The 22,937-nt window shown below is 37.8% G+C and overlaps 1 protein-coding gene across 1 annotated transcript in view; it reads left to right on the forward strand.

The window, feature by feature from the left end:
• SKAP2 (src kinase associated phosphoprotein 2) overlaps nucleotides 1–12,412 on the forward strand; it is a 149,887-nt gene extending 137,475 nt beyond the window's left edge. The window contains exons 12-13 of the mRNA XM_073333650.1: nucleotides 9,214–9,315; nucleotides 9,709–12,412. Coding sequence (XP_073189751.1) covers nucleotides 9,214–9,306 — 93 coding nt within the window. The 3' untranslated portion in view covers nucleotides 9,307–9,315; nucleotides 9,709–12,412. The remainder of the gene's footprint in view (nucleotides 1–9,213; nucleotides 9,316–9,708) is intronic.
• The last annotated feature ends 10,525 nt before the right edge of the window (nucleotides 12,413–22,937 follow it).

Genomic DNA, 22,937 nt, shown 5'->3' on the forward strand with positions numbered 1-22,937 from the left:
TAATAGAAGACAATGTGCTTACTCTAGGTAAAAGTTAACCTTGTAGGGTAAACTATATTATGTTGTGTGTTATGGTTTTTACTTCCTCTTCCTTTATATTCTTGTGTGTCCTGATTCTGGTTTTCTGGGCATCTTGCTACCGGAAACAGTTTGTTTTTAGAACTAGGCTTTCATCTTTTTGTATACACTGCAGCTGTTCTGACGATTTAGGCTTTGTGTATGTTTGTTCTGACAGATTCAGGCGATTTTTAATTCACCGCTTTTTCCTGTTTGCTTAAAAAAACCCACAGAGGTAAAGGCAGGTTTTCTGTTCCAATATAATGTCATGCATTAAGCTCGCAGTCGTGTTTTATTATAAGGTAGGTTAATTTGCCTACCTTTTAAAAACAATAATGGGACAAAATCCTTTCCTTGTATGCACTTACACAAAGCTCACTGAAGTTTACATATGAGTGTGTCTGAGAGTAAGAAATGTTCTCTGATTCTCATGTATAAATATCCTCAGTAAATAAGCTGAATTTTTTTTTGTAGCAGCACTTGTCAGTTATGTTCCTTCGCCCACAATTGCCATTTAGTACGATGCTGAAGACATTGGGGCTCATTTAAACCCTTTCTGTACTTGCGCATGGAAATCATAAGTAACCCCATGAAAGCTGCAGTACTCTTTCTGTTAGTTTGAAACTTTCATCACTATTGCTTTAAATCTTCTTTGATTCATTTAACGGCAGTGTTTTTGGATAATGAATCTGTTCTGTTTAAATAACTTTAAGATTTACGGTTGGAAAGATAGTCATATATGAAAATATAGACGATGTATTGCTAATGATGATGTGACCATGTGCTTCTTTTGAGGTATTTCATTGTCACTTAAGCTAATAACTGAATTACATTACTAGAGGTAGGATAAGGCTTTCTGGTAGGGCAGACTTCCATTCAGTTGTGAAGATCAGTACTCCTTAACAAACATAGAAAACTATAAGCAAGCAAATCAGTTGTACACATCAGCTTCCTTTTACTATTGTCTAATGCTGCAAGGGGCTAATTAAAGCTTAACCTCCCCACCTGACAATTAACAATTATTTACCCCTCTCCTACAGATAGTCTGAATGAATTCATTTTAAAAATGAGAACAGAGGGGGAGAAACAGTAGCTTAATCCATCCAATCCCTATCAACCCTCTCCGGGTTGTGCCTTGATTAATGCATATTCAGTCCTTGAGACTGGCCGGCTAATTTCTCCAGATGTGTAGAAGCTTTCTGGGGAGGGGTGATTTTTATACCAAAACAGAGTCTACAGAATTCAGTCTCATTTCACTTAGGGACTGTTTATAGCTTTTTCAGAAAAATGAGTTTTGGACACTACTGTCAGCTCTGAATTTAGGCTCTTTGGAGGTGAAGTGCCAGGGAATTATCCATCTAGCCTTCTACTTTATTCAATTTCAAGGTCTGTCTGAGCATTACTATCCAGACAAAGGGTTTGTTAAGAATCAGCCAAGGTAAAAAGTAATCTAGAGCACCCTAAAATTGGTAAAGGCTTTTCTGCAACAAATATTTCTTAATTGAGTAGAGTAATACTTGGCTTTTGCGGCAGTGGTATGAATCTTGGGCAATTTTTTAATTTTTTTACACCATCTAGTGGTTAAAAATGAGAGATGCAGTTGCTGACAGTAGGTAATGTGTGTAGATCCAAAATGGTGTCATAAATTCAACTCCAGCTTGATCCTAGCTATGGCGTATTACTTTCCTATCATATGTCAGCTAGGTTTTGACGTTAATCATGAAGCAGTCTTGTTTTGCTGATAAGGAATTAAATGCAAGTGTTACATGTTGTGGGAAGAATGCAATATTAAGAAAAACATAGGGTATTTGTGTAAGCTCAGAATATTTGTTTTATTGAGAAATTTAAATCTCATGAACTTGACAAAATATGTATTTGTAGCTTCCACCAATACGACTTTTACATCTTCTGCGAAAAATTTCTTTTCACATACTTTCTATGGTGCCTAATAGAAGTCTGAACAAGACTTTTTTTCCTCTCAGTTCAGTATTAATATAGTGTAATGGAAGCAATTTTGTTCTGACTTGGAAAATTGTAGCATTTTTACATGTTAAAGAGACAATGAAAATAAGATGACAATACATAACAGCTGAGGTGATTCTAGTTTAAGTGCACCTAAGGAAAATAATTATGGTTTCAGTGACACAACATTGATTATTTGTAATTTATTTGCTAATGTAGCTAAACACTACAGAAGGCCAAATCCTGCTTGATGTACTTATGAGTACTCCTGTTGAAATCAATGGTGCCCACTACAACCTTGATCCTGCAAACACACATGTTAGCAGTAACATTCCTGAACAAAAGTAGATTTCCCTCTTTTTAACATTGAGCCCTGAAATCTAACTGAGCTACCTTCCCAGTCGGGCACATTTTTGCAGTTTTAACCTTTGCACCTAAGTAATAATGCATCTACCTGTTCTTAGCATATAAGGAGAATATGTAGTTTTTTGCTGCAAACTTTTACTGTTAAGTATTTCTTTAAAATGTTGAGAGTTTTTAAATAACAGAATTTTTGAACAAATGCTTCATAACACATCTTGATAGGTAGTCAGTTAGCTAAAAAGATTACCTTTAGCTGATTACAATGAATCTGTCCAGATATACACTCATGCTGGCATCATGTTAAAATTTGTATTAGTTCTCTTGAGTGTGTGTGAGTGTGTCTTTTGTCATATTTATCCTGTTTTATTCAACCTTCAGAAATTTGTACTTCCTTCCCCTCCTGCCCCACGAAAAAGTGATACATTTACAGTCAAAGCTTCATGGAGATTTTTTTCAATTAAAAATTGGCTCATGTAAAAAGCAAATATTACATTAGAAATGCAATACTTTTGTGGCCCAGTCTGCTAAGTACTGAACGTCCTCAACTTCCATTCAGTTGTGGGCTCTCATTTGGTTTCGAATTCCTATGATAGATGGGAAAGCAAACTATGATGTGTCAGTTCTTTTAAATACTTTACCATAAATCTTATTTTGTGTATAACAATTGGTTTAAAATATAAAGCAAAGCATGGGTGATTGAATAACTATATTTTTTAAGTTGGGTATACCTTGGATTCAGAATGTGTACACAGTTAACATATTTGTGGCAGTTGCATGATTTTCTAGCGAGAATGTTTCATACTAGAAAGCTTCATAATTTCATCAGCCAGATGCAAATGATTATGAGGCTGTGCTGAGTTTATTAGCAGATCCCTACATCCTTCTAGTTGTCCATTACCATATAACAGTATTCTGGACTCATACACTGTGTACGTCTTTCTGACCTTTAACCTCTTTTCATACCAACCAGATTTATACATTTATATCTTTAAAAGCAACAAATAACATTAACTAGAAAGACAAGTGTCATATCTCAGCCAGAATTGCTGAAATTATACCCATTTCCTGTTGTTAATTCAGTGCATGCCGATGCTACTCATGTAAGTATTTATTGTCCATAGGAATTTCATCCACCAGTTAACCCTTTGCTTTGAGGACCCTGGAACTTTTGCTGAGTGTAGAGCAAGGATTCAGTATTCAGATTTCTGTACGCCATGTTTAACATTTGCAAATGCTGTTAACAAAGTGTTGATGTTAACAAAACTAAACAAAAATAACCACCTCAGGGTGCACCTTTTAACCTGTAAAAAGGAAAGGAGGACTTGTGGCACCTTAGAGACTAACAAATTTATTTGAGCATAAGCTTTCGTGATGAAGTGAGCTGTAGCTCACGAAAGCTTATGCTCAAATAAATTTGTTAGTCTCTAAGGTGCCACAAGTCCTCCTTTTCTTTTTGCGGATACAAACTAACACGGCTTCTACTCTGAAACCTTTTAACCTGTGTTTTTGTTTAATCAAAATACAAAGAAACATATTAGTCTTATGAGCTCAGATCACTGTCTATGAAAATATAAATACAGCACAATAGTGGAATATTTCCAGACAAGTACCCTGCATCAAGTATAGGGAGAATACACTTTTTAATAGTTACATGGAAGACACTATGTATATGGTGGTAAAATATGGATTATTTTTGTTAGACCATTACCTTATCATAATGAAAGCTGTATTTGTTGAAAATTTAGTTCCATGTGCTCATACTACAATGTAAATTATCCTTTTTCCATTTGTCTAGGTGTATGTCTTATACAAAAAAGGAAACCTGCTGTATAATGGTTAAAAAATAAGATAAGGGTAAGGACCTAGAAGCGTGGGGTTATCTAATCCTGACCAGGTCAAAAGTGATTCTAGTTCTGTACACTTACCTTTATTAATAAGCACTTAACATTATCTGTCCCAGGAGGAAATATTTTTGACATTATGGTTTGAGATGCATATAAAACAGATTTTCATTTCTCCGAAGATGTTTTCAGATACCAATTTTGATTTTTAAATTCAATTCTGTTCACTTTTATTTGTACTGTAACTTTTAAATTGATTTATATTTCATTATGTCATGTCATTAGCTAATAATGCTTCCATATAATAAATCTGAGGTTTATATTCCTTAAAAAAACTATTTTTTCTGCCTTAAAACAACTCTGCTATATGTGAAGAAGTCTCATTCAGTTATCTAAAGCATTTGTCGCTTTCTGCCAAAAATGCTCTCCAGTCAATCACATATCATTCAGCAATTACACCAAAGAAAGTTCTAAAATTTTCCAGATAGTCTGAATCTCCTGGGCAAATTAGAGGTGATTTTAAATATTATCTTGCCAAAATTAGCCGCTAAGACATTCTTTAAAAATGTCCCCCCTACCTCCAACTCCTCTACAGTCTGTTAATGGGGGCTACTTATTTAACCATAGCCCGGTTAAAAATAAATTCTTTGTCTCAATTTAAAGTTTAAAATCTGTAATTGTTAAGAAGTTAGTTTTATTAGTAGTATGGAAAACAGAATCATTTGTAATCCACACGTTCATTGTTGTTTTCCATGTATTGAAATACAAGGATGATTTTCAGAAATCTTCACTTCAGAAGAGAAGACGCACTACAAGTATTCATAGATTCCAGGGCCGGCAGGGACTATTGTGATCTTTCTAGTCTGACCTCCTTTGTAACACAGCCAGAGAACTTCCCCAAAATGATTCCTAGGGCATCTCTTTTAGAAAAACATCCAATCTTGATTTAAAAATTGCTAGTGATGGAGAATCCACCATGATGCTTGGTAAATTGTTCCAACTGTTAATTAACCTCATTGTTAAAAATTGACACTTTATTTCAGTATTAAACAATACAGGTCCAGTCACATGAGGTGCCAAATGCCCTCATCCCTTGTTGAAGTCTATAGAAGTTGAGAGAGTACTAAGCATCTCTTAGGAGGCTCTCAGGTCTGCACAGGATCTGGCCCTTAGAGGCAGAGTGAGAGAACTTCCTGCAAAAATGTTGCATTTCAAACATCTCTTTTTATGAGAATGTTCCATACACTAAAAAATAATTGGAGAAAAATATACAAATATACATGAAAGTGGCTAGCGTGTTTCCATTGAATGTGCTCTACCAAACTGCAATAACCTTGTAGACCTAGATCCCTTAAAGTCTTAAGCACATGCTTGTCTTTACACATTGATGTTGGGGGTAGGGAGCAGTAGGCAGGGGCATCTGTACACAGCATACACAATTAAGAGCATAGGCGTTTGTAGGATCAGGATCTTTGTTTTGTTGTTACCTTTATACACTACATAGAGAATGAATGTGTAGGCAAAAATAGTTTTAATTTTAAATTAGCAGCTTTCTTTCCTTCTTTCTTTCAACAGGATGCAATCACTTTGTTGCTTAATCAACATCTGTAAAAAACAAAAACCATCACCCACTGTATATCAGAATGAACAATGAAAATATAAGAGCAGTTTAGAAAACGTTTAACTGTTCCTTACGGTTACCTTCTTGTTGTATTTGGAAAGGATTTTTCCCCTTCTCTCCCCCCACCTGCCCCGCCCCACGCATACTATGTGCCTTGTGAAGCAATTCATTTTGCAGTTATTGAATTTCTTCGGAGTGTTATTTTCATACAGTAAGCATCACAGCAACTCTGGATCTGGATTTCTACGTAAGGAGAAAGAAGCTTTGTGTTAGTAATTACCTAACATTGTCAGGAGCTGACTGCAGGCCTCTTGCTAGTGATAACAGAATAACTACATAATATAGCTTTATAGCACATGATTAATAGAAAATAATTACACGTCCTACAAAGGGACACAATATTTCTTATAAATTGACTAGAATGGTTTCCTGTAGATTAAAGGACTCTTCATTATTTTATCAGTCCTTCTGAAGTATAGTCACTTGCCTCTGTTAGCGTTGATGGTAGAAGCTGAATGCAGTGAGGGATACCAGATGGTAAGCTTTCTCAGACCTGAGGTCCTACTTGCGGGATACCATGGTTCTTAACTTTTAAGAGTACATATTATCTATTCTAACCGGATTCAGTTTCCTCTGCATTTTTAAACTATTCTCTGTTTCCCACAAATGTGGATTTTAGTCTTATACAGCAATAACAGACATATGGGATCTCAAGACAACACTGAATCAATTGCATTATTTTGTCACTGTAAGTAATTTATCATTGATAACAATAGGAGAAACAATATCTCAAATTAGATTTTGTACATGGGTGTGCAGGAAAGTGAGCTTTGGCAGTATTTAGAGAGAGACGTACATTCATTAACCAGTTTAAAAGACAGACTTCTACGTAGTGATGATCTGAAACCTGAGCTGAAATTATTATATTCTTGGTAACCAGGAAACTTTATTATATTTTTATTCCAACTTCTATGGACTGCAGATGGTTTAATTGGGATTCATGTTGCTCTAGAGGCTCATGCAAAGAATAGTAATGATAAAGTAAAAGCTTCTGTGTTGCAGTCTTGTCTATATGGTCTAATGGCTGCAATGAATCCATAAATTAGCTTACTAGACTGTTACATCACCATCCATTTCATCTTATCACTTAGCTTCACACAAGAGCATTAAATGGCATATTACTAAATAGCAAGAAATGGAAAGTTTTCAAAAAGCAACATGTTTGTAATTTAAATTGAGCCATCTGAATAGCTTTTTAAAAGTTCATGTGGTATCAAAGTTCACACAGTGTCTTTAAGTGAAACATTTTCAAGCAATAATTTAGCCACAACCTTTTTCTGTGCCATTTGTTATAAGTGGTTTAATGACCACTTAACTAAGCCTCTTCCCTGATCTCATGTATTGTTTGTTTTTGGTGATGTCTAGTAAAACTTGCTTAATCAATCTTTCTTGGGCTCACTTCATGAGTTACACGGAACGGCTTAAAGTATGTTGTTGCTTTTTCATTAGAAAGATTTATGGGTGAAAATCCTTTAGCATAGGTGAGTGCTGGCATCTTGAGCAATTACCACTTTTCAGTCTAGAGATAGTTTGTATACTTAAGCAGCATAGTGTGATATATATATATATGTGTGTGTGTGTATATATATATATACACACACACACACACATATATATGCAGAAAAATATAAAATGTATTAAACAAACAAGCTGAGCTGGAACATTTGTGCCATTGATGTGAGAACACTTGCTTAACCTTTAAGGGTTTTGACTGTAATGTGTGCTTCATAACAATTCCTCCAATTCTCCGTAAAATGCCGCAGGGGATAATTCTCTGACTGGCAGCCTCATTCAGATTGCCCTAGGCTTTTATAGACCAGGTAGCTCCCCACAATCCCTTACCGCAGAATGGAAAAGGAGATGGAATTCCTTCTCTAATTTCTCCCAGTCATGTGTTCTCCAGTTTAAACAAATGTCATGTCTGTCTTGGATTATTTTAACCTCTTATTCATTTTAATACTCTGTGTATCAGAGGATAGGACTTTCAAATGACCAGTATTCTATTTATCTTGGAGGAGAGGAGAAGGGAATCTGTTTAATCTGGGAATAGGTTCTACCTGCACACACAACCCAAATAAATAAAGGGGATAATTAAGGGGTAGGAGGAGTGGGGTGATTGGTCATGTTTGGGGCCCTATTCCGTTAGCCACAATTAGAGTTGAGAGCCCCAAGCACTTTACAGGACCTTTAGAGAACTCCAGAATAGGCCGTGTATGTTAGCCGCAAGTTGATATAATTGAGTTCTAATAAAAATCTGCTAACCCTTAAACTTCTGGCCTCCACTTGGCTGCTATGTCATAAAACATTTTAGCTACAGGCAAAATTGTAGCTCATGGTATCTCAACAGAACCATCAGTTCAGAAATCCTACAGCCTTTCTTTTCAAAAGAGCACTATAGCAGGAAGCAAATGTTGCTTATTATATATCTCTGTGTATTTTATATTTTCCATGTTTGTTCCACCGTAATTATCTTACTAATCAATCCATTTTGAACAGGGTCTCTGTCTTAATAATGCCTCATGTGTAATTCTGTGTGTGTGCGTGCGCAATTTCAGCAGTTACAATTTATTGAACTCGTGTTAAAATTGATCTTAAAATATTTACCTCATAGGAAAAAAATCAAATTTGGATCTCACAATACTCTAACTCGGTATTGCTTTTTGGAAAATATTCTCTCTTTAAACTATTATAATTCATTTTGTTTCATATTTATCTCAATAAGCCTTAACAAATTTCAAACAAAAATACATTAGTCATCCATCAGACATATGAGAACTGTGGTAGGATTTTCTGCAAGGCTAAAGCAATGGTATACTTTGTCCATAAAAAGAGAATATGCATCAGATGTATGATGGCCTTCCTTTCATATTTGAGCAAAACATTATTTGAAATAATTTGATTGCAAGTTCCTTTAAGTTCAGTCTTGTGGTACTGAAAGAATTCCTGTCAATTTCCATACTTCAGTATTCCACTGTTGGATATTTGTGACAAACAATAGGATTTTATATAGGTTTTGGGGTGAAGAGCATTGGAGAAAGAGGAGATCAAGTGTGGTTTTTACCTGTTGCAGAGAAACATTGGTAATTTTTTCAGAACACTAATAAATATGCTGGTCCTTTTAAAATTTAATGTATTACTTTGCCTAACCATGCATTTTGAATGCCTCAAACAAAAGGATCTAATGTTTTGAATTTTCATTTCAAGCTCTTATAACTGTATATAAGAGGAAACATCCATAAGGAGTTTCATACAAACTCTATTGCATATATATCAGACTAAAGGTTAATATTGCATATTGTTTTCAATTAGGACTACGATAGATTTGGCTGGTGGGTAGGAGAAATGAAGGGAACCATTGGCTTGGTGCCTAGAGCCTACATAATGGAGATGTATGATATTTGAGAGCCCTGGGTAAGTACATTTTAATCCAATCTTCTGTGATGGTTTATATGTTCCCTTGTTCTCTGTTTCATAAGTATTTCTTTCCTGGAACCTTTTCAGGAGTTCTGTTGACAAATATATTTTGCCACAATCTTTATATTAAAGTTCAATTAAAGAAGCTCTGCTGGGTTTGTATATGAAATGAAAAATAACTATTGTGCTCGGAATAAGATGTATTCCATAACTAGCTTCCTTTTCTTTGTCCTTTCATAGAATCAAGTTTGCAAGCTTTTTAGTTAGGTTGGCTGCTTAATAGTGTGTGTGTGTGTGTGTACAGTTAGAAATATATGGAAAGGATAGATATTTGGGGTTTGTTGGCTTTTTGGCTAACCGTGTACTGTAAATGTCATTCTTCCTAATCAGGAGAATTCTGCAATTACAATCAAGAGTGACGTACAGCTGCACCTTTCAGACCTGATTTCCAAAATGCGAAGATTCAACTGTGTGAACTTGTTGTTTGATAGGTGTAATCAGACCACCACACCAAATATATTAAACATAAAACATTTTTTAATTTTTCTCCATTTCTGTACTACTTTATCATTAATCTTTTTGGGAAAAGTGCTCTGTTCAATCCTTTGTTGTATACCTAAAGTACTGTGACACTCAGTAGAAGATGTTAGTTAACATTTGATGCACAAGCAGCAAAGCTGTACCTGTTGCTGTTTTGCTGAAACATTAAGTGCACTTTGTAGTTATAGATATGTTCTGTTTAAATGGTATCAGATTTTTTTCTATGTAAATTTTAAATATTTAGCAACACCTTGACAGTATCAAATTATCATTCTCCTCATGTGGATTTTAATAGCATTAGCCTTTTGATAAATTCACTTTAATAGGATTACAATGTATAATTCCATATAAAAAACAGGTAAATTCCTGTGCAATAATGCAAGTTTTAAAACTAACATGCTTCTAAAGAAACATTTTACATTTCTGCATGGTTTATTTCTTCATATAATTTTAGTATTTTTTATATAGAATAAGATTTATAGTCACAAAATAATATATAAGACCAGATCCTCAATTCATGTAAATCAGCTCCATTAAAGTCAGTAGAACTATATTGATTTACACCATATTATCTTTATTGTCAGACTTGCATCGTGAGAAATGTGGTCATGAGACTAAAACAGATATAGAATTGAAAATGATTATATTCTGGGTTGACAATACATGTATTAAAAAAAAAAACATCTGTGGATGATTCTTTGTCAGTGAAAGAGTCTATATACCTGTTGTGATATTGTTGAAGTTGGATGATGTCATTGGGTCAATTCTGCAAACCTTACTTACGTAAATGATCCTTGCTTGCATAAGTAGTGCCGCTGAAGTATATAAAACAGCTTATGTGAATGCAGGTTATTGGCAGTCTTGACAGTATCAAATCCAGAATCTGAAGTCATTAAACACACACACCAAGCAAACATTTCATTTACACACACAAAGCAGGACAATTCGGAATCAATACTTAAAATCCCCTGTACTACTTAAGTGCTGGGTATTCTAGTATGGAAGATCACCAACTATCTAGAGTCTCCAGCAGAGTTGGAAACAACCAAGGTTAGCCTTGTGATTTGTGAGACCTCAAGCTGCCAAAAAGGCAGGTAAAGCCAGTCTGCGAGTTGCTGAGCCTATGCAGGTCCTCAGTAAGCTGTTTGTGCTGTTTATGCATCAGGCTCACCCTGAAAACAGGATGAGTTAAAAGGTAGTTTTTGTCTGTGTGTGCTTTAGACCACTAACGTTACTTTAGTTTACCTTTTGTTACACAAGACTACTAGGAGGAGTAAAATAGGGCAAGATTTTATGGTTATTTTATAAACCTATATTGTTACGAAATGGTCATCCAAACCAGATAATCTGTGAAGCATTAAAATGATAGATTGTAAATTTAGATCTTTATTTTCTCAAGTGTACTTCTGGATTGTATATACAATGTGAACTGTCAATATTGCAAGAGCTTTTATCTCATTAACATGACTGCACAATAAATCCACATGCTGAAAAGTCCTCCTATTATACAATTCAGAAATTCACCACAACTGCTTTTCTTTTTGTAACAACTCTCTTTTGTCAAATACACAGTGTACACACCAGTCACCTGTAAAATTGAATTAACAAAAGGAAAATCATCTGCGTTATACTAAATTTGATTTTTTTTTAAAAAAAGAGATAGTTTTATATGCCAAGATTAAACCCACAGCAGATTTTTACAGCTGAGTTAAACCCCCTGAAATTAGTGGTCTTGTGCTGACAAACCCTGAACTACAGCAGCACTAGTGGGCACCACTGTTATATTTTGGTATCGTAATAGAAAAAGAGAAGATTTTGCAATGGTTTGTCAGTAGATGGCAGCAGATTTTCATAGCATGTTGAACTGGTTGGAAGCCCTTCCCCCCACCAATGTGTGTTTTATGCACAGGCACATAATTTGCAACTTAAACCATTTGGAGGGCTTCTTTCTCTTTTCCTGTTAATCCAGGAGAGGGAGTCCTTAGCCAAATGATGAATAAAAGGCTCTTTGAGCTGCTTTTCCTGATGCTGGTGGCACAAATAGAAATAAAGCATCTTTTGTCCATAGTTCCTAGATCCTTTGTTTTTTCTCACTTCGTACAATGTGAGAGGTTAGCAAACAAGCTACATAAATATTCAAAAACTAGGATATTTTGAAACAGAGACCCATAACTCTGACCCAAAACCCTGACCTGAAATTTCTTGGAATAAACCAACAATGTAAAACAGAAAAAATGTTTACTTTAAATCTTTGCAAATACCATAACCTTTTTTGGATGAGAAAGTTCCCATTAATATAACTTAAACAAAATTGGGTGTTAGAAAATATGCTTAATTGCTGTGTTTTTGTTGTTGACTTGGATTTCATTTGCTGTTCTGTGAACAGTAAGACAGCTAATTTTTTTCCAAAGGTGATTGTAAGTCATATTTTATAAAGCATTTTTATTTGATGATTTGCTCTGTGCTGAATTTGTACTATATTGCCATTAGATCTTACAGTAATGTTCCACTCTGCAAATTTTTAAGGTTCAAATAAAGTTTAATTGTTTGCAAACTGTTATGATGCTAATAATTCAACAGCCTGCTGTGTTACTAATGAAATTACTTTGTTATGATTAATTTGGAAAATAGTGTGTTGATTGTAGTAATTAAGCACAACAAGGTGAAGTAAATGATTCTAATGCCATCTGGCCTCCAAACTGAATGAAGAAATGAAATGGGGCTGTCATCTGAATTTATTCAGAGAAATAAGGGTAATATAAATGTCTTCTATAGCTGTAGCACCCAGACATAACTGTACCACCTCTAGTGTGACTTCATGTACAAAATTATTTCACTGTGCATTACTTGCTTCAGGCTCACAAATTTTACCTGCATGTGGGTGGGATTTACTTCCTTTACCACTAAGTACATATACAGCAGTGTATGCTCCTGAGATGTCAGCTACTTCAATCAAAGTTTAAGGATGAGATTTATAAAAGTGCTCAGTATTGGCCTTAAAGGCAATTATAAAACTTCTGTTGACTTTAAGGGAACCAGAGGTAGGCCAAACTTGAACATTTAATGAAAGAAAATCCCACCCTCTGTGTTCAAAGCCAAATACATAATCCGTGTTCAGTTTTGTTCTGCAACCTATACATAACACCCATATTATAGGTTTCAGAGTAGCAGCCGTGTTAGTCTGTATCCGCAAAAAGAAAAGGAGGACTTGTGGCACTTAAAGACTAACAAATTTATTAGAGCATCAGCTTTCGTGAAGTGAGCTGTAGCTCACGAAAGCTTATGCTCTAATAAATTTGTTAGTCTCTAAGGTGCCACAAGTCCTCCTCTTCTTTTTATCCATATTATAGTAGCTCCATCTAGGTTGTATTTCCATTAGGCGGGGTATAAAGTTTAACTCCCTTATGACCTGATCCAAAGCCCATTGAAGTCAGTGGAAAGACTCCTATTGAATTCAGTGGCTTTTGGATCAGGCCCTGAGAACACCAAGTCCAAAAAAAAAAAAAAAGCCATATCATTTTCAAAATGTCCTGGGCTGAATTTGCTGCCAGACAGGCTTTTGTCTTTGGGAGGTGCTGTTGTTTCTATGAGCTCTTCTTTTCCTTTGACTAAATAATCAGACACACACAGGATCCTACATAGCCACGAGATAGAAACTCAATTTTGTTCCACAAGCAAAGGGACTGAAGAAGAAACCAATGAGGGACGGGAGCCTGATCTCTACCAAGTTAACCAGGTACTGCAGCTGAGCTATATCGGAGTTCATACACAAGAAAAGATATCCAAGTGCCTGATCGTTGAACACCACTAACCTACACAGACAACTGGAAAAGCCACTCAGACATTTTTCCTCCAGCTGGTTGTAGGAACACTGCAAGAACTTCAGCTATAAAAGGGAAAAGGAGTAACAGTCCATTAGGCATGGATTAGAATATACAGAATGGTTATAAAATAAAGTGTTGTTAGATTTTACCCTCTTCCCATTTTTAGGTTGGAATAGTTTCTTATGTCAAGTTTAAGGAACCATTCAGAGTATGTAAAGTTGTGACAGAGCATGATGATATAGGAAAGTCTTCTAGAAAGATGTTTGTATGTAACACTGTATTATGTATGATATGTATTATGGGCTATCAGGATAGAAATGTCAATTGGAACACATCTTTAAGACATTCATTTGGCATGGTTTGTAAACTCCATGTTCCTCAAAGACCTGATTCATTCAGGCAACCACATGTGCACGTGTTTAGGTGCCTCCCCATTTAGCAAAATACATCAGCAAGTTGGTTTGGAGCTAAGAAAGCTCTGCCACATCTTCAGCACCCATTTTAGAGCTATTTTCTCCATCCTCATCCTCCTTGGGCTGAATCCCTTGCTGCTCACACTAACATACTTCAGATATCTTCCTACTGTATTTTCCACTGGATGCATCTGATGAAGTGGGCTTTAGCTCATGAAAGCTTATGCTCAAAAAATGTGTTAGTCTCTAAGGTGCCACAAGTCCTCCTGTTCTTTTTGCAGATACCGACTAACACGGCTGCTACTCTGAATACTTCAGATTGTGGGCTAGCTCATCAGTTTGTGATCCAGGCCAGACCCAGGGGCAGCACTTTGCTGCACTTCCCCTGGATCAAGCTTGTGAGGTGGGAGTCCCTCTAATTCTGTGGTTGTGAGTAAACAGCAGCAGGCTGCTGCCAGGCGTAGTGATGGTGATAGCAGCAGGGGAAAGGGGTGGAGTCAGGACCCTGACCGCTCTCTTCCCATCTGTGTGGTGCAGGAGGGCTGCTTCCCCCTGCTCACAGGAACCAGTGGTTTTGTGCAGGGGGGAAGAGGCACTTTACGCCTCTTCTACTCTTTTGCCCTGACATGCAGAACTATCTGCCCCATAATGATTAACTAAAACTATAAAACGACTTTATTTAGAGAGATTATTTGAGCAGGATCTAGTGGATTAGACACTGTTTCTGCAGTCAGAGGTCATCTTCCTAGTCAAACAGCTGTAAGGGAGTCCACAGAAAATGCCAGGGCTCTGGTCCAACAGCAGGCACAGGAAGAACCTCAGCAACTGAGAGAGACACTATAAACCAGATGGAAAACACTGGTTCACTCTGAAATGTGAGATATCATCTTCCTTTATTAAAAAGTTAGCACTGATCCCAGCCTTTTGGGAAGAGAAAGTTTCACAATAAAGGAAGATTTAATAATCAAGAAGGCAGCATCTGTCTCTGGTGGCTAAGAGTGGAGAGAACCAAGTACAACAAGGCAGAGTCTGAAAGCGAGCTACTTGTAGATGAAGAGCCAGATAGTTTCAAATGCTACTCACAGTTAATCTCTTCTTTTTTCTGCTTTTAACTAATCCGTGTATTGGTTCTTTGCTCCCAGAGTGTCCTGAAGTGCTTTACAGACTGTAACATGAGGCTCCTTCCCTCACCACTGAAAAGCAACCACTGAGTGGCATGTGATAGGCAATGAACAATTTTACAGCATAATATAGAGGTCATCTTTCAGAAGATGAAAAAGAATGCCATATTCAGTTGCTGTGGAGGTGAGGATTTATGTTGACAGAATAAAATTACCACTATGGCCAAGTACAGCTCATAGAAATGCTCCCACTCTTGTGAAAGACATGAGAATTTTAATAGCCACAAATAATAGGATCTTAGTTTTACAACTCTCATTGCAAGACAGCACCTCCAGCAGGGCAATACCCACCCATTTCTAGGACTCTTTGGGATAGAAGAAAAACTATTGTACAGAATCACCAGCAGTCTTCCAATCTTCCAGCAGTAACTAGGTGTTCTTTGGCAGTCTCCCATCCAAGAATTGACATGGCCTAATGCTGCTTTGTAGTGAGATCTGATAAGGTCATACTGAAAAAGGAAGAGAGCAGACAGCCTGTGAGGCAGAGGTTACTGAGTTGTTCACTGGCAGTCTTGCAATTCCGAGACCTAATTCAAAATGGGTGGGAAAAGATGGCTGCCACATAAGAACAGCCATACTGAGTCAGACCAAAGGTCCATCCAGCCCAGTATCCTGTCTGCCGAAAGTGGCCAATGCCAGGTGTCCCAGAGAGAGTGAACAGAACAGGTAATGATCAAGTGATCTCTCTCCTGCCCTCCATCTCCACCCTCTGACAAACAGAGGGTAGGGACACCATTCCTTCACCATCCTGGCTAATAGCCATTAATGGACTTAACCTCCATGAATTTACCAGTTCTCTTTTAAACCCTGTTATAGTCCTAGCCTTCACAACCTCCTCAGGCAAGGAGTTCCACAGGTTGACTGTGTGCTGAGTGAAGAAGAACTTCCTTTTATTTGTTTTAAACCTGCCACCCATTAATTTCATTTGGTGGCCCCTAGTTCTTATATTATGGGAACAAGTAAATAACTTTTCCTTATTCACTTTCTCCACACCACTCATGATTTTATATACCTCTATCATATCCCCCCCTTAGTCTCCTCTTTTCCAAGCTGAAAAGTCCCAGCCTCTATAAACTCTCCTCATATGGGACCTGTTCCAAACCCCTAATCATTTTAGTTGCCCTTCTCTGAACCTTTTCTAATGCCAGTATATCTTTTTTGAGATGAGGAGACCACATCTATACGTGGTATTCAAGATGTGGGCGCACCATGGATTTATATAAGGTCAATAAGATATTCTCCGTCTTATTCTCTATCCCTTTTTTAATGATTCCTAACATCCCGTTTGCTTTTTTAACTGCTGCTGCACACTGCATGGACGTTGTCAGAGAACTATCCACAATGACTCCAAGATCACTTTCCTGATTAGTTGTGGCTAAATTAGCCCGCATCATATTGTATGTATAGTTGGGGTTATGTTTTCCAATGTGCATTACTTTACGTTTATCCACTTTAAATTTCATTTGCCATTTTGTTGCCCAATCACCAGGGCTGGCTCTACTGTTTTTGCCGCCCCAAGCAGCGCAGCAAATTGCCACCGCGGCGAGCAGCTGAAGATAGAAGCTGCGGGCGGCTGAAGAGAGAGGCTGCTGCAGAATTGCCACCACCGCGGAAACGCCCTTGCAGATTGCTGCCCCAAGCACCTGCTTGGAACGCTGGTGCCTGGATCCAGCCCTGCCAGTCACTTAGTTTTGTAAGATCTTTTTGAAGTTCTTCGCAGTCTGCTTTGGTCTTAACTATCTTGAGAAGTTTAGTATTGTCTGCAAACTTTGCCACCTCATTGTTTACCCTTTTCTCCAGATCATTGTTGAATTGGGATTGATCCTAGGACTGACCCTTGGGGAACACCACTAGTTACCCCTCTCCATTCTGAAAATTTACCATTTATTCCTACCCATTGTTCCCTGTCTTTTAACCAGTTCTCAGTCCATGACAGGATCTTCCCGCTTATCTCATGACTACTTAATTTACGTAAGAGCCTTTGGTGAGGGACCTTGTCAAAGGCTTTCTGGAAATCTAAGTACACTGTATCCACTGGAAGTCCACAACACATAGAAGTGTGTGATATAAGGGAAGCAGGGGAGCCTTCTTCCTTTCTGTGGCCCTTTTACAAGAGAATTCTAGGCATCTTGTTGGATTTAGAGATGACCAAGCGGAGTGGGGATGTGGGGTGGGGCATTTCACTAAAACAGTGCCCCTCCACCCAGAAGCTGCTTTGTTTTAATTGCTCCTTATCTCTTAAAGGCAGGGAGGTGCATGCATATATGCATGCACACACGCACTATTCTAGGTATCTTTTATGTAGAAGAGGAAACAATTCCTTGGTATTCTTTTATTCTCTTCATCACCAGTTTCTCAAGCCTTCATTTAATTTACTACACTGCATAGCTGTTCACTTCCCTGTGGCTTGGGGCCTACTTTTCTAAGGAGCGTATCCTTTTTGGTGCTTCATGTTAAGAAGCTACCACTGAGAACACCTCCCAGCTATTTTGTATCATCAGCTTCATTTCAACCACGTCCTGTGCAAATATTAGGACCCCATTTTAAGAAGTTCCAAAACCCTTTTATTTTTTTTTTTACATTTTAAAGATAATTTTAGTGTTGGTTTTTAAGGTGCCAGGAGAGCCTACATGGAGATTGTACATGTTTGTTTACATAATATCCACAACCCCTCCACAGACATACTACCCACACAGAGCCAATGTCTGTCTACCCGTTCTAGGAGGAGATCACCATCTCTGGGAGCAAGTAGATGATTAGCCTCTGTCCATTCAGTCCTTTGTGCCTCTGAGGTTAGCACTTGGATGGTGGGTTTTTGTGATGTGGACATTTGCCCACTTACTGGACTGAGACAGCCCATTCACTTTAGAATAGCTGATATCCATCTGATGACAACTCTGAGTCATTATTGACATGTGACTCCCATATAAAAGGCCTTGTATCCTGTTGCCTGTCCTATGATCTATCTAGCATCTACCTCTGGGAACTAGGAGTGGAGAGACCCGAGTACAACAATGCAGGGAGCCTGAAAACAAGACCTGCTTGTAGATGAAGAGGCAGATAGTTTGTGTCACATTTGAAACAATCTTTTCTTCATCACTTCTAGTTCCACTTCATATGCAGTGTTCAGTGAATGAGCTTTTTATCTCATGGGTTTTGCTAATTGTTGACCAGTTCTTTCCCCTGCTACCCAGAATGCACAGGTTCACAGATAGACCCTTGAGATGAAGAAGTACATTGTTTATTTGCTGCATCAGTGAATGATCAGTCTACCGAAACAGGGCACAGTACAGGGTTAAATGCAAGCTCACACCCACATTCAGGTGCTTGCCTTAAACACCATGTCATTATAGATTGTATAAACACTTTTTCTGGTTTGCTAACTCAGTTATTTATCTGATTGGACTGCTGACCAAGCTGTTTACCTGGTCAGGTTGCTGACCACACTTTTTACCTGGCTATTCTCTTTTCTTGACTGACAAGGAGGCTTCTTTTCACATGTCCCATCACTTAAAATATACATTCTACATATCAGATCCTGCACTAACATTCAATGGGGTGAGAGTCATCATCCACAGTAATATCAGTCAATAAAGATGCTATACTTTATAAGAAGTTATTGTTATCACTGAGACAAGCTGGGTGAGGTTATTATTTGTATTGGACCAACTTCTGGGGGTGAATGGGACAAGCTTTTGAGCTCCACATTTCTAAAAGATGTCCCCTCACCTCAATACGTGGGCATAAATTTTACAACTCTTTATGGAAACCTCTCTCTCTTACCTTCCTCTCCCCAAGATGTTTTGAAGGGGAGTCAGGTCCTATCTGTCGGTCTGTTAGGAAAACACTTTCCTGAAGGTCTGAACCTGAGCTCTGTTGGAAGCAAGTTGGCCCTCTGCTGCGAATATGCTACTGACAACCCCTGCAGGCATTACCCTGGGCTCAGTCAGCGGCAGCCTCTCCACTGAACACAGCTGAGTCATAGAGGAAGCTTTCACTGAGGAGACCAGGCTTCATCCCATTTAGGCATTTGTTGTGGATGAGAACTAGGCTCTTGAATTAGAGCTTGATCTGCATAGACAACTGGTACAGAGCATGAAGCCTTAGTGTGACTGATCACTATGAAAGAAATAGTGTTTTCTTGTTGATCTGGCTGACTTAGTAGGCAGGCTGCTTCATGCTGTAGTTTCTGTGTTCGAGTAGTCCACCCTGACACTGACAAAGCATGGATGATGGTACATGGGTCATTAGAGAGGAAAGGATGGAGCCATAGAAGGAAGAAGGCATTTTTGACCAAAGTGGAATCCAAAAGTAAAGGGAATCCAGCAGGACCGTGATGTTATGTGACACTGAGACTCAAGGGACAATAGCTAACAACCGTATTGAGGACTTAACTCTCAAATGACTCTGTGGGATATTTATGTAGTTCGATAACCAGAGTTGCTTATTCATTAGTTTGATAATCAGACAATGATTTCAGTGTCGGTAAATGATGACAGCTGATAGATGTACAGTACAGTAAGCATAATCAATGAAGCTAGGATGTTTACCAAGCCCATTATTGTGGTAATATTCCTGAAGTTACATCTGCCTGTCTCTGCAGGTTGTTGAAATGCTCTCTGTTCATACAGACCTTCCCATTAGCTGCTGGCCTGGTACCACAGTGGGAATTTGCAGTGCAAACAGTCACTGCAGAGCACCAGGAAAACCAACAATGACACACACCTTCCCTGTCTTTCTTTTATATTGTATTCTGCTTCAAAACACAGTGAGTTCTAAGGGTTTATACAGTACATGGGGAGTTAGCAAGGTCACTTTAACCTCAGTGAAAGGTTCCTCACTAAATCTTTACTAGGGACCAGATTGTTAACCCCTTACTCACATTAGCGAGCAGTTACACAAACATATAATCCTATTGGTTTAAATGGGTCTACTGGTGTGACAAATATGAGTAAGGGGTTTACAATGTGGCCTTCGATGTTTTCAAAATGTAGCTTGGAATGAATGGATTTTAATAGTGCCTAAGAACATGAGGAAGGAAAGTGAGTAGAGGAGTCTGATTTATCTGGGCAATATTTCTTGCTACAGTCCAAAAACACCCATGCCTAGTACTTAAAGGGTACAGGAATTTTTTTAAAGGACAGGAGGTTAATGACTTCACTGTCCTGATCTCCAACTGCCCAGACTAGGTCTCCTAGTGTAAACTACCTTTCCTCTCCTGATGGAAATATTGGATATACGACTCATTTCTAATTCCCAGTTCATGCATGTCTATAGACTCAGGGCTGAATTCTCATTGGTTACACCAAAGTAAAAACGGAGTAATTCCATTGAAAACAATGAGGCTACCCCAGATTTACACTGCTGTCATTAAAAGTAACATGTGGTCCAGTCTCTCTATTTATCCCTTCCCTCCTTCTATTAAAGCTAATCCAAGTAATAGCAAGCATTATCATTGTCTTCAATAGCCTGCATAATAGAAAGCCATTGATGGGAGATGAGCACTCTGGCTATGCTACTGTCCTTTCGACAATAGAAAAGACATATGTTAGTGTGGATTTATCTTGTTATAAGTGTGTTTACACAATACTGTATTATATCTGTATATGGTACAGTGTCAGTCTCCATGTCTCTATTCTATTTTCTCTGGGCCAAATTCATTTCTTTCATAATCCACTAGAACGCTGTTGACTTCAATGGAGTTACCCCTGCCAAAACTAGCAGGGAATTTGGACCGTTTTGTGTAACCATTAACACCTAAGTGTTTTCCTTTTCCGATCGGACTAATCTGAGCATTTCATTCTATCCCAGACTTCCTTCACTCCATAATTTCAAATGAGACATGACACCATCAGATAAGCTGTGGTAGCGGGGGAGCTCTGCAGTGGTCAGTGTTATCATTTTGCTCCATCTAGCATTAGGAATATCTGAGGGCAGACGTTTTATTGCTGTGTCTCTCCCTTTAGACTTGTAGCAAGAAATGTATTAGTGGGAAATGCTAAGAGCACATACTTTTGGTGTGTTTCCTGACACATTATTATTATTAATCCTGTTTACCTCAGTACTGCATCAAAGCCAACTGAGAATCTTGGCCCCATTGTGCTAGGCACTGCATAAACACAGAGTAGTGAATAGTCTCTGCCCCAGAGACATGACTAGAAATGTAGCTCTCATGCACTATGTGAGGGAAGAATGAAGTAAAGATGGGTAAGCAGCTTTAAGTTCCTCTGCTTGCTATGTATATAAGAAAGATTTAAGAAAAAGTTGGTGCTTTCCTCTAAAATAGGTTGAAGATTTTTGTAGCTTTACTGCCAGAAAGGTTCCCTAACTCACAGTGGCCCCATCCAGCAAAGTACCTGCGTAACTTTAAACACATGATTAGTCCCACTGACTTGAATGACACTTAAATGCATACGTAAGTGCTTTGCTGGATTAGGCTAATGTTAGTGATTGAGTGACACCTGTCAGTGCTGAATTGTTACCTTTTGGAGATGTGAGAGATGGAAGTAGGTGTAAATGCAGATCTTCCTAAGCATTCATTTGATCGGCAGGCTACAAAATACCAGTATTTTACAGGTTAAACTATTAACCGCATTTAGCTTCAATGGACCTAACTGACTCCAGGCCTGGAGCCTATTCTAGTAGCCCTTTCCCTTGACACTAACAGAATTACATCTGCAATAAAACTGGCCCAATGTGACTTTCTCTAGTAAGTGTTCCATCATGATTCTTCAAATAGTACCACTTGCCTCACTTTATTTCACAGCATGTTTGACTGTACAGATGTTCAAGCAAGTTTGAATGTATAGAACATTACATTGATTTCAGTTGCCATGAAGAGTATTTTAATCATTTACTTTTGAGCAGAACAGTTACAGTTTGAAGCTGCACCCGTTTATCCATCTTACATATTTAGATTGTACTTATCAGTGTGGTATCTAAGTGCCTTACAAAATAGCCACCAAGGACCTTTAGTTTTCTCCTCAGGTTCTTTCTAGCATTCCAGGAGCACACATGGCCTGATCCAAAGTCCACTGAACTTTGTGGAAAAGCTTCCATTGTCTTCAATGTGCTTTGGATCGGGTCCATATTTAGGGATACATTTATTTTTTTCTCCCCTCCCCCCCATTGTCTTTTCATTAAGTGCATTACATTTAATTCTGCTAATGCTCTTTAAGTAGTCCTTTTCAGAAAGTATTTAATTCTGGTGCCTAAGAATGTTCTCTGTGATGTGGCTACCTGGTTTTATTGAAACACACATGTCAGAAAAAAATTACCTTTACTGTCAAAACTGACAGTAATTACAAGTCCAAAAATATAGCTGTGATTGACTTGTGAAACAAAATCCATAATATTTCACGTTTGTAAGTTGGCTTATGCAGCATGCAGAAGACATAACCCAATATTTTCCATACAAGCTGACATCTCTTTATCAATATATGATATCTTATTTGTTTTTATTTGTGTGTAGTGGGGGAGTGGGAAATGCATTCAGTACTGTGTGTGACTTAACACATCTGCTTCTGGGTGAAAATTGAGTACTTTTTTTTTTTTTTATCTAAACAGCAGCAAAAGGAAAATCAGGAAGGGTTAGACACACAGGTCCTTTTATGTTTCTCTTTATGCTTTGGTTTATAGCACTATATACTGTATATTGATTA

Source organism: Lepidochelys kempii, chromosome 2, assembly GCF_965140265.1.
Source record: "Lepidochelys kempii isolate rLepKem1 chromosome 2, rLepKem1.hap2, whole genome shotgun sequence".
NCBI classification, from domain to species: Eukaryota; Metazoa; Chordata; order Testudines; family Cheloniidae; genus Lepidochelys; species Lepidochelys kempii.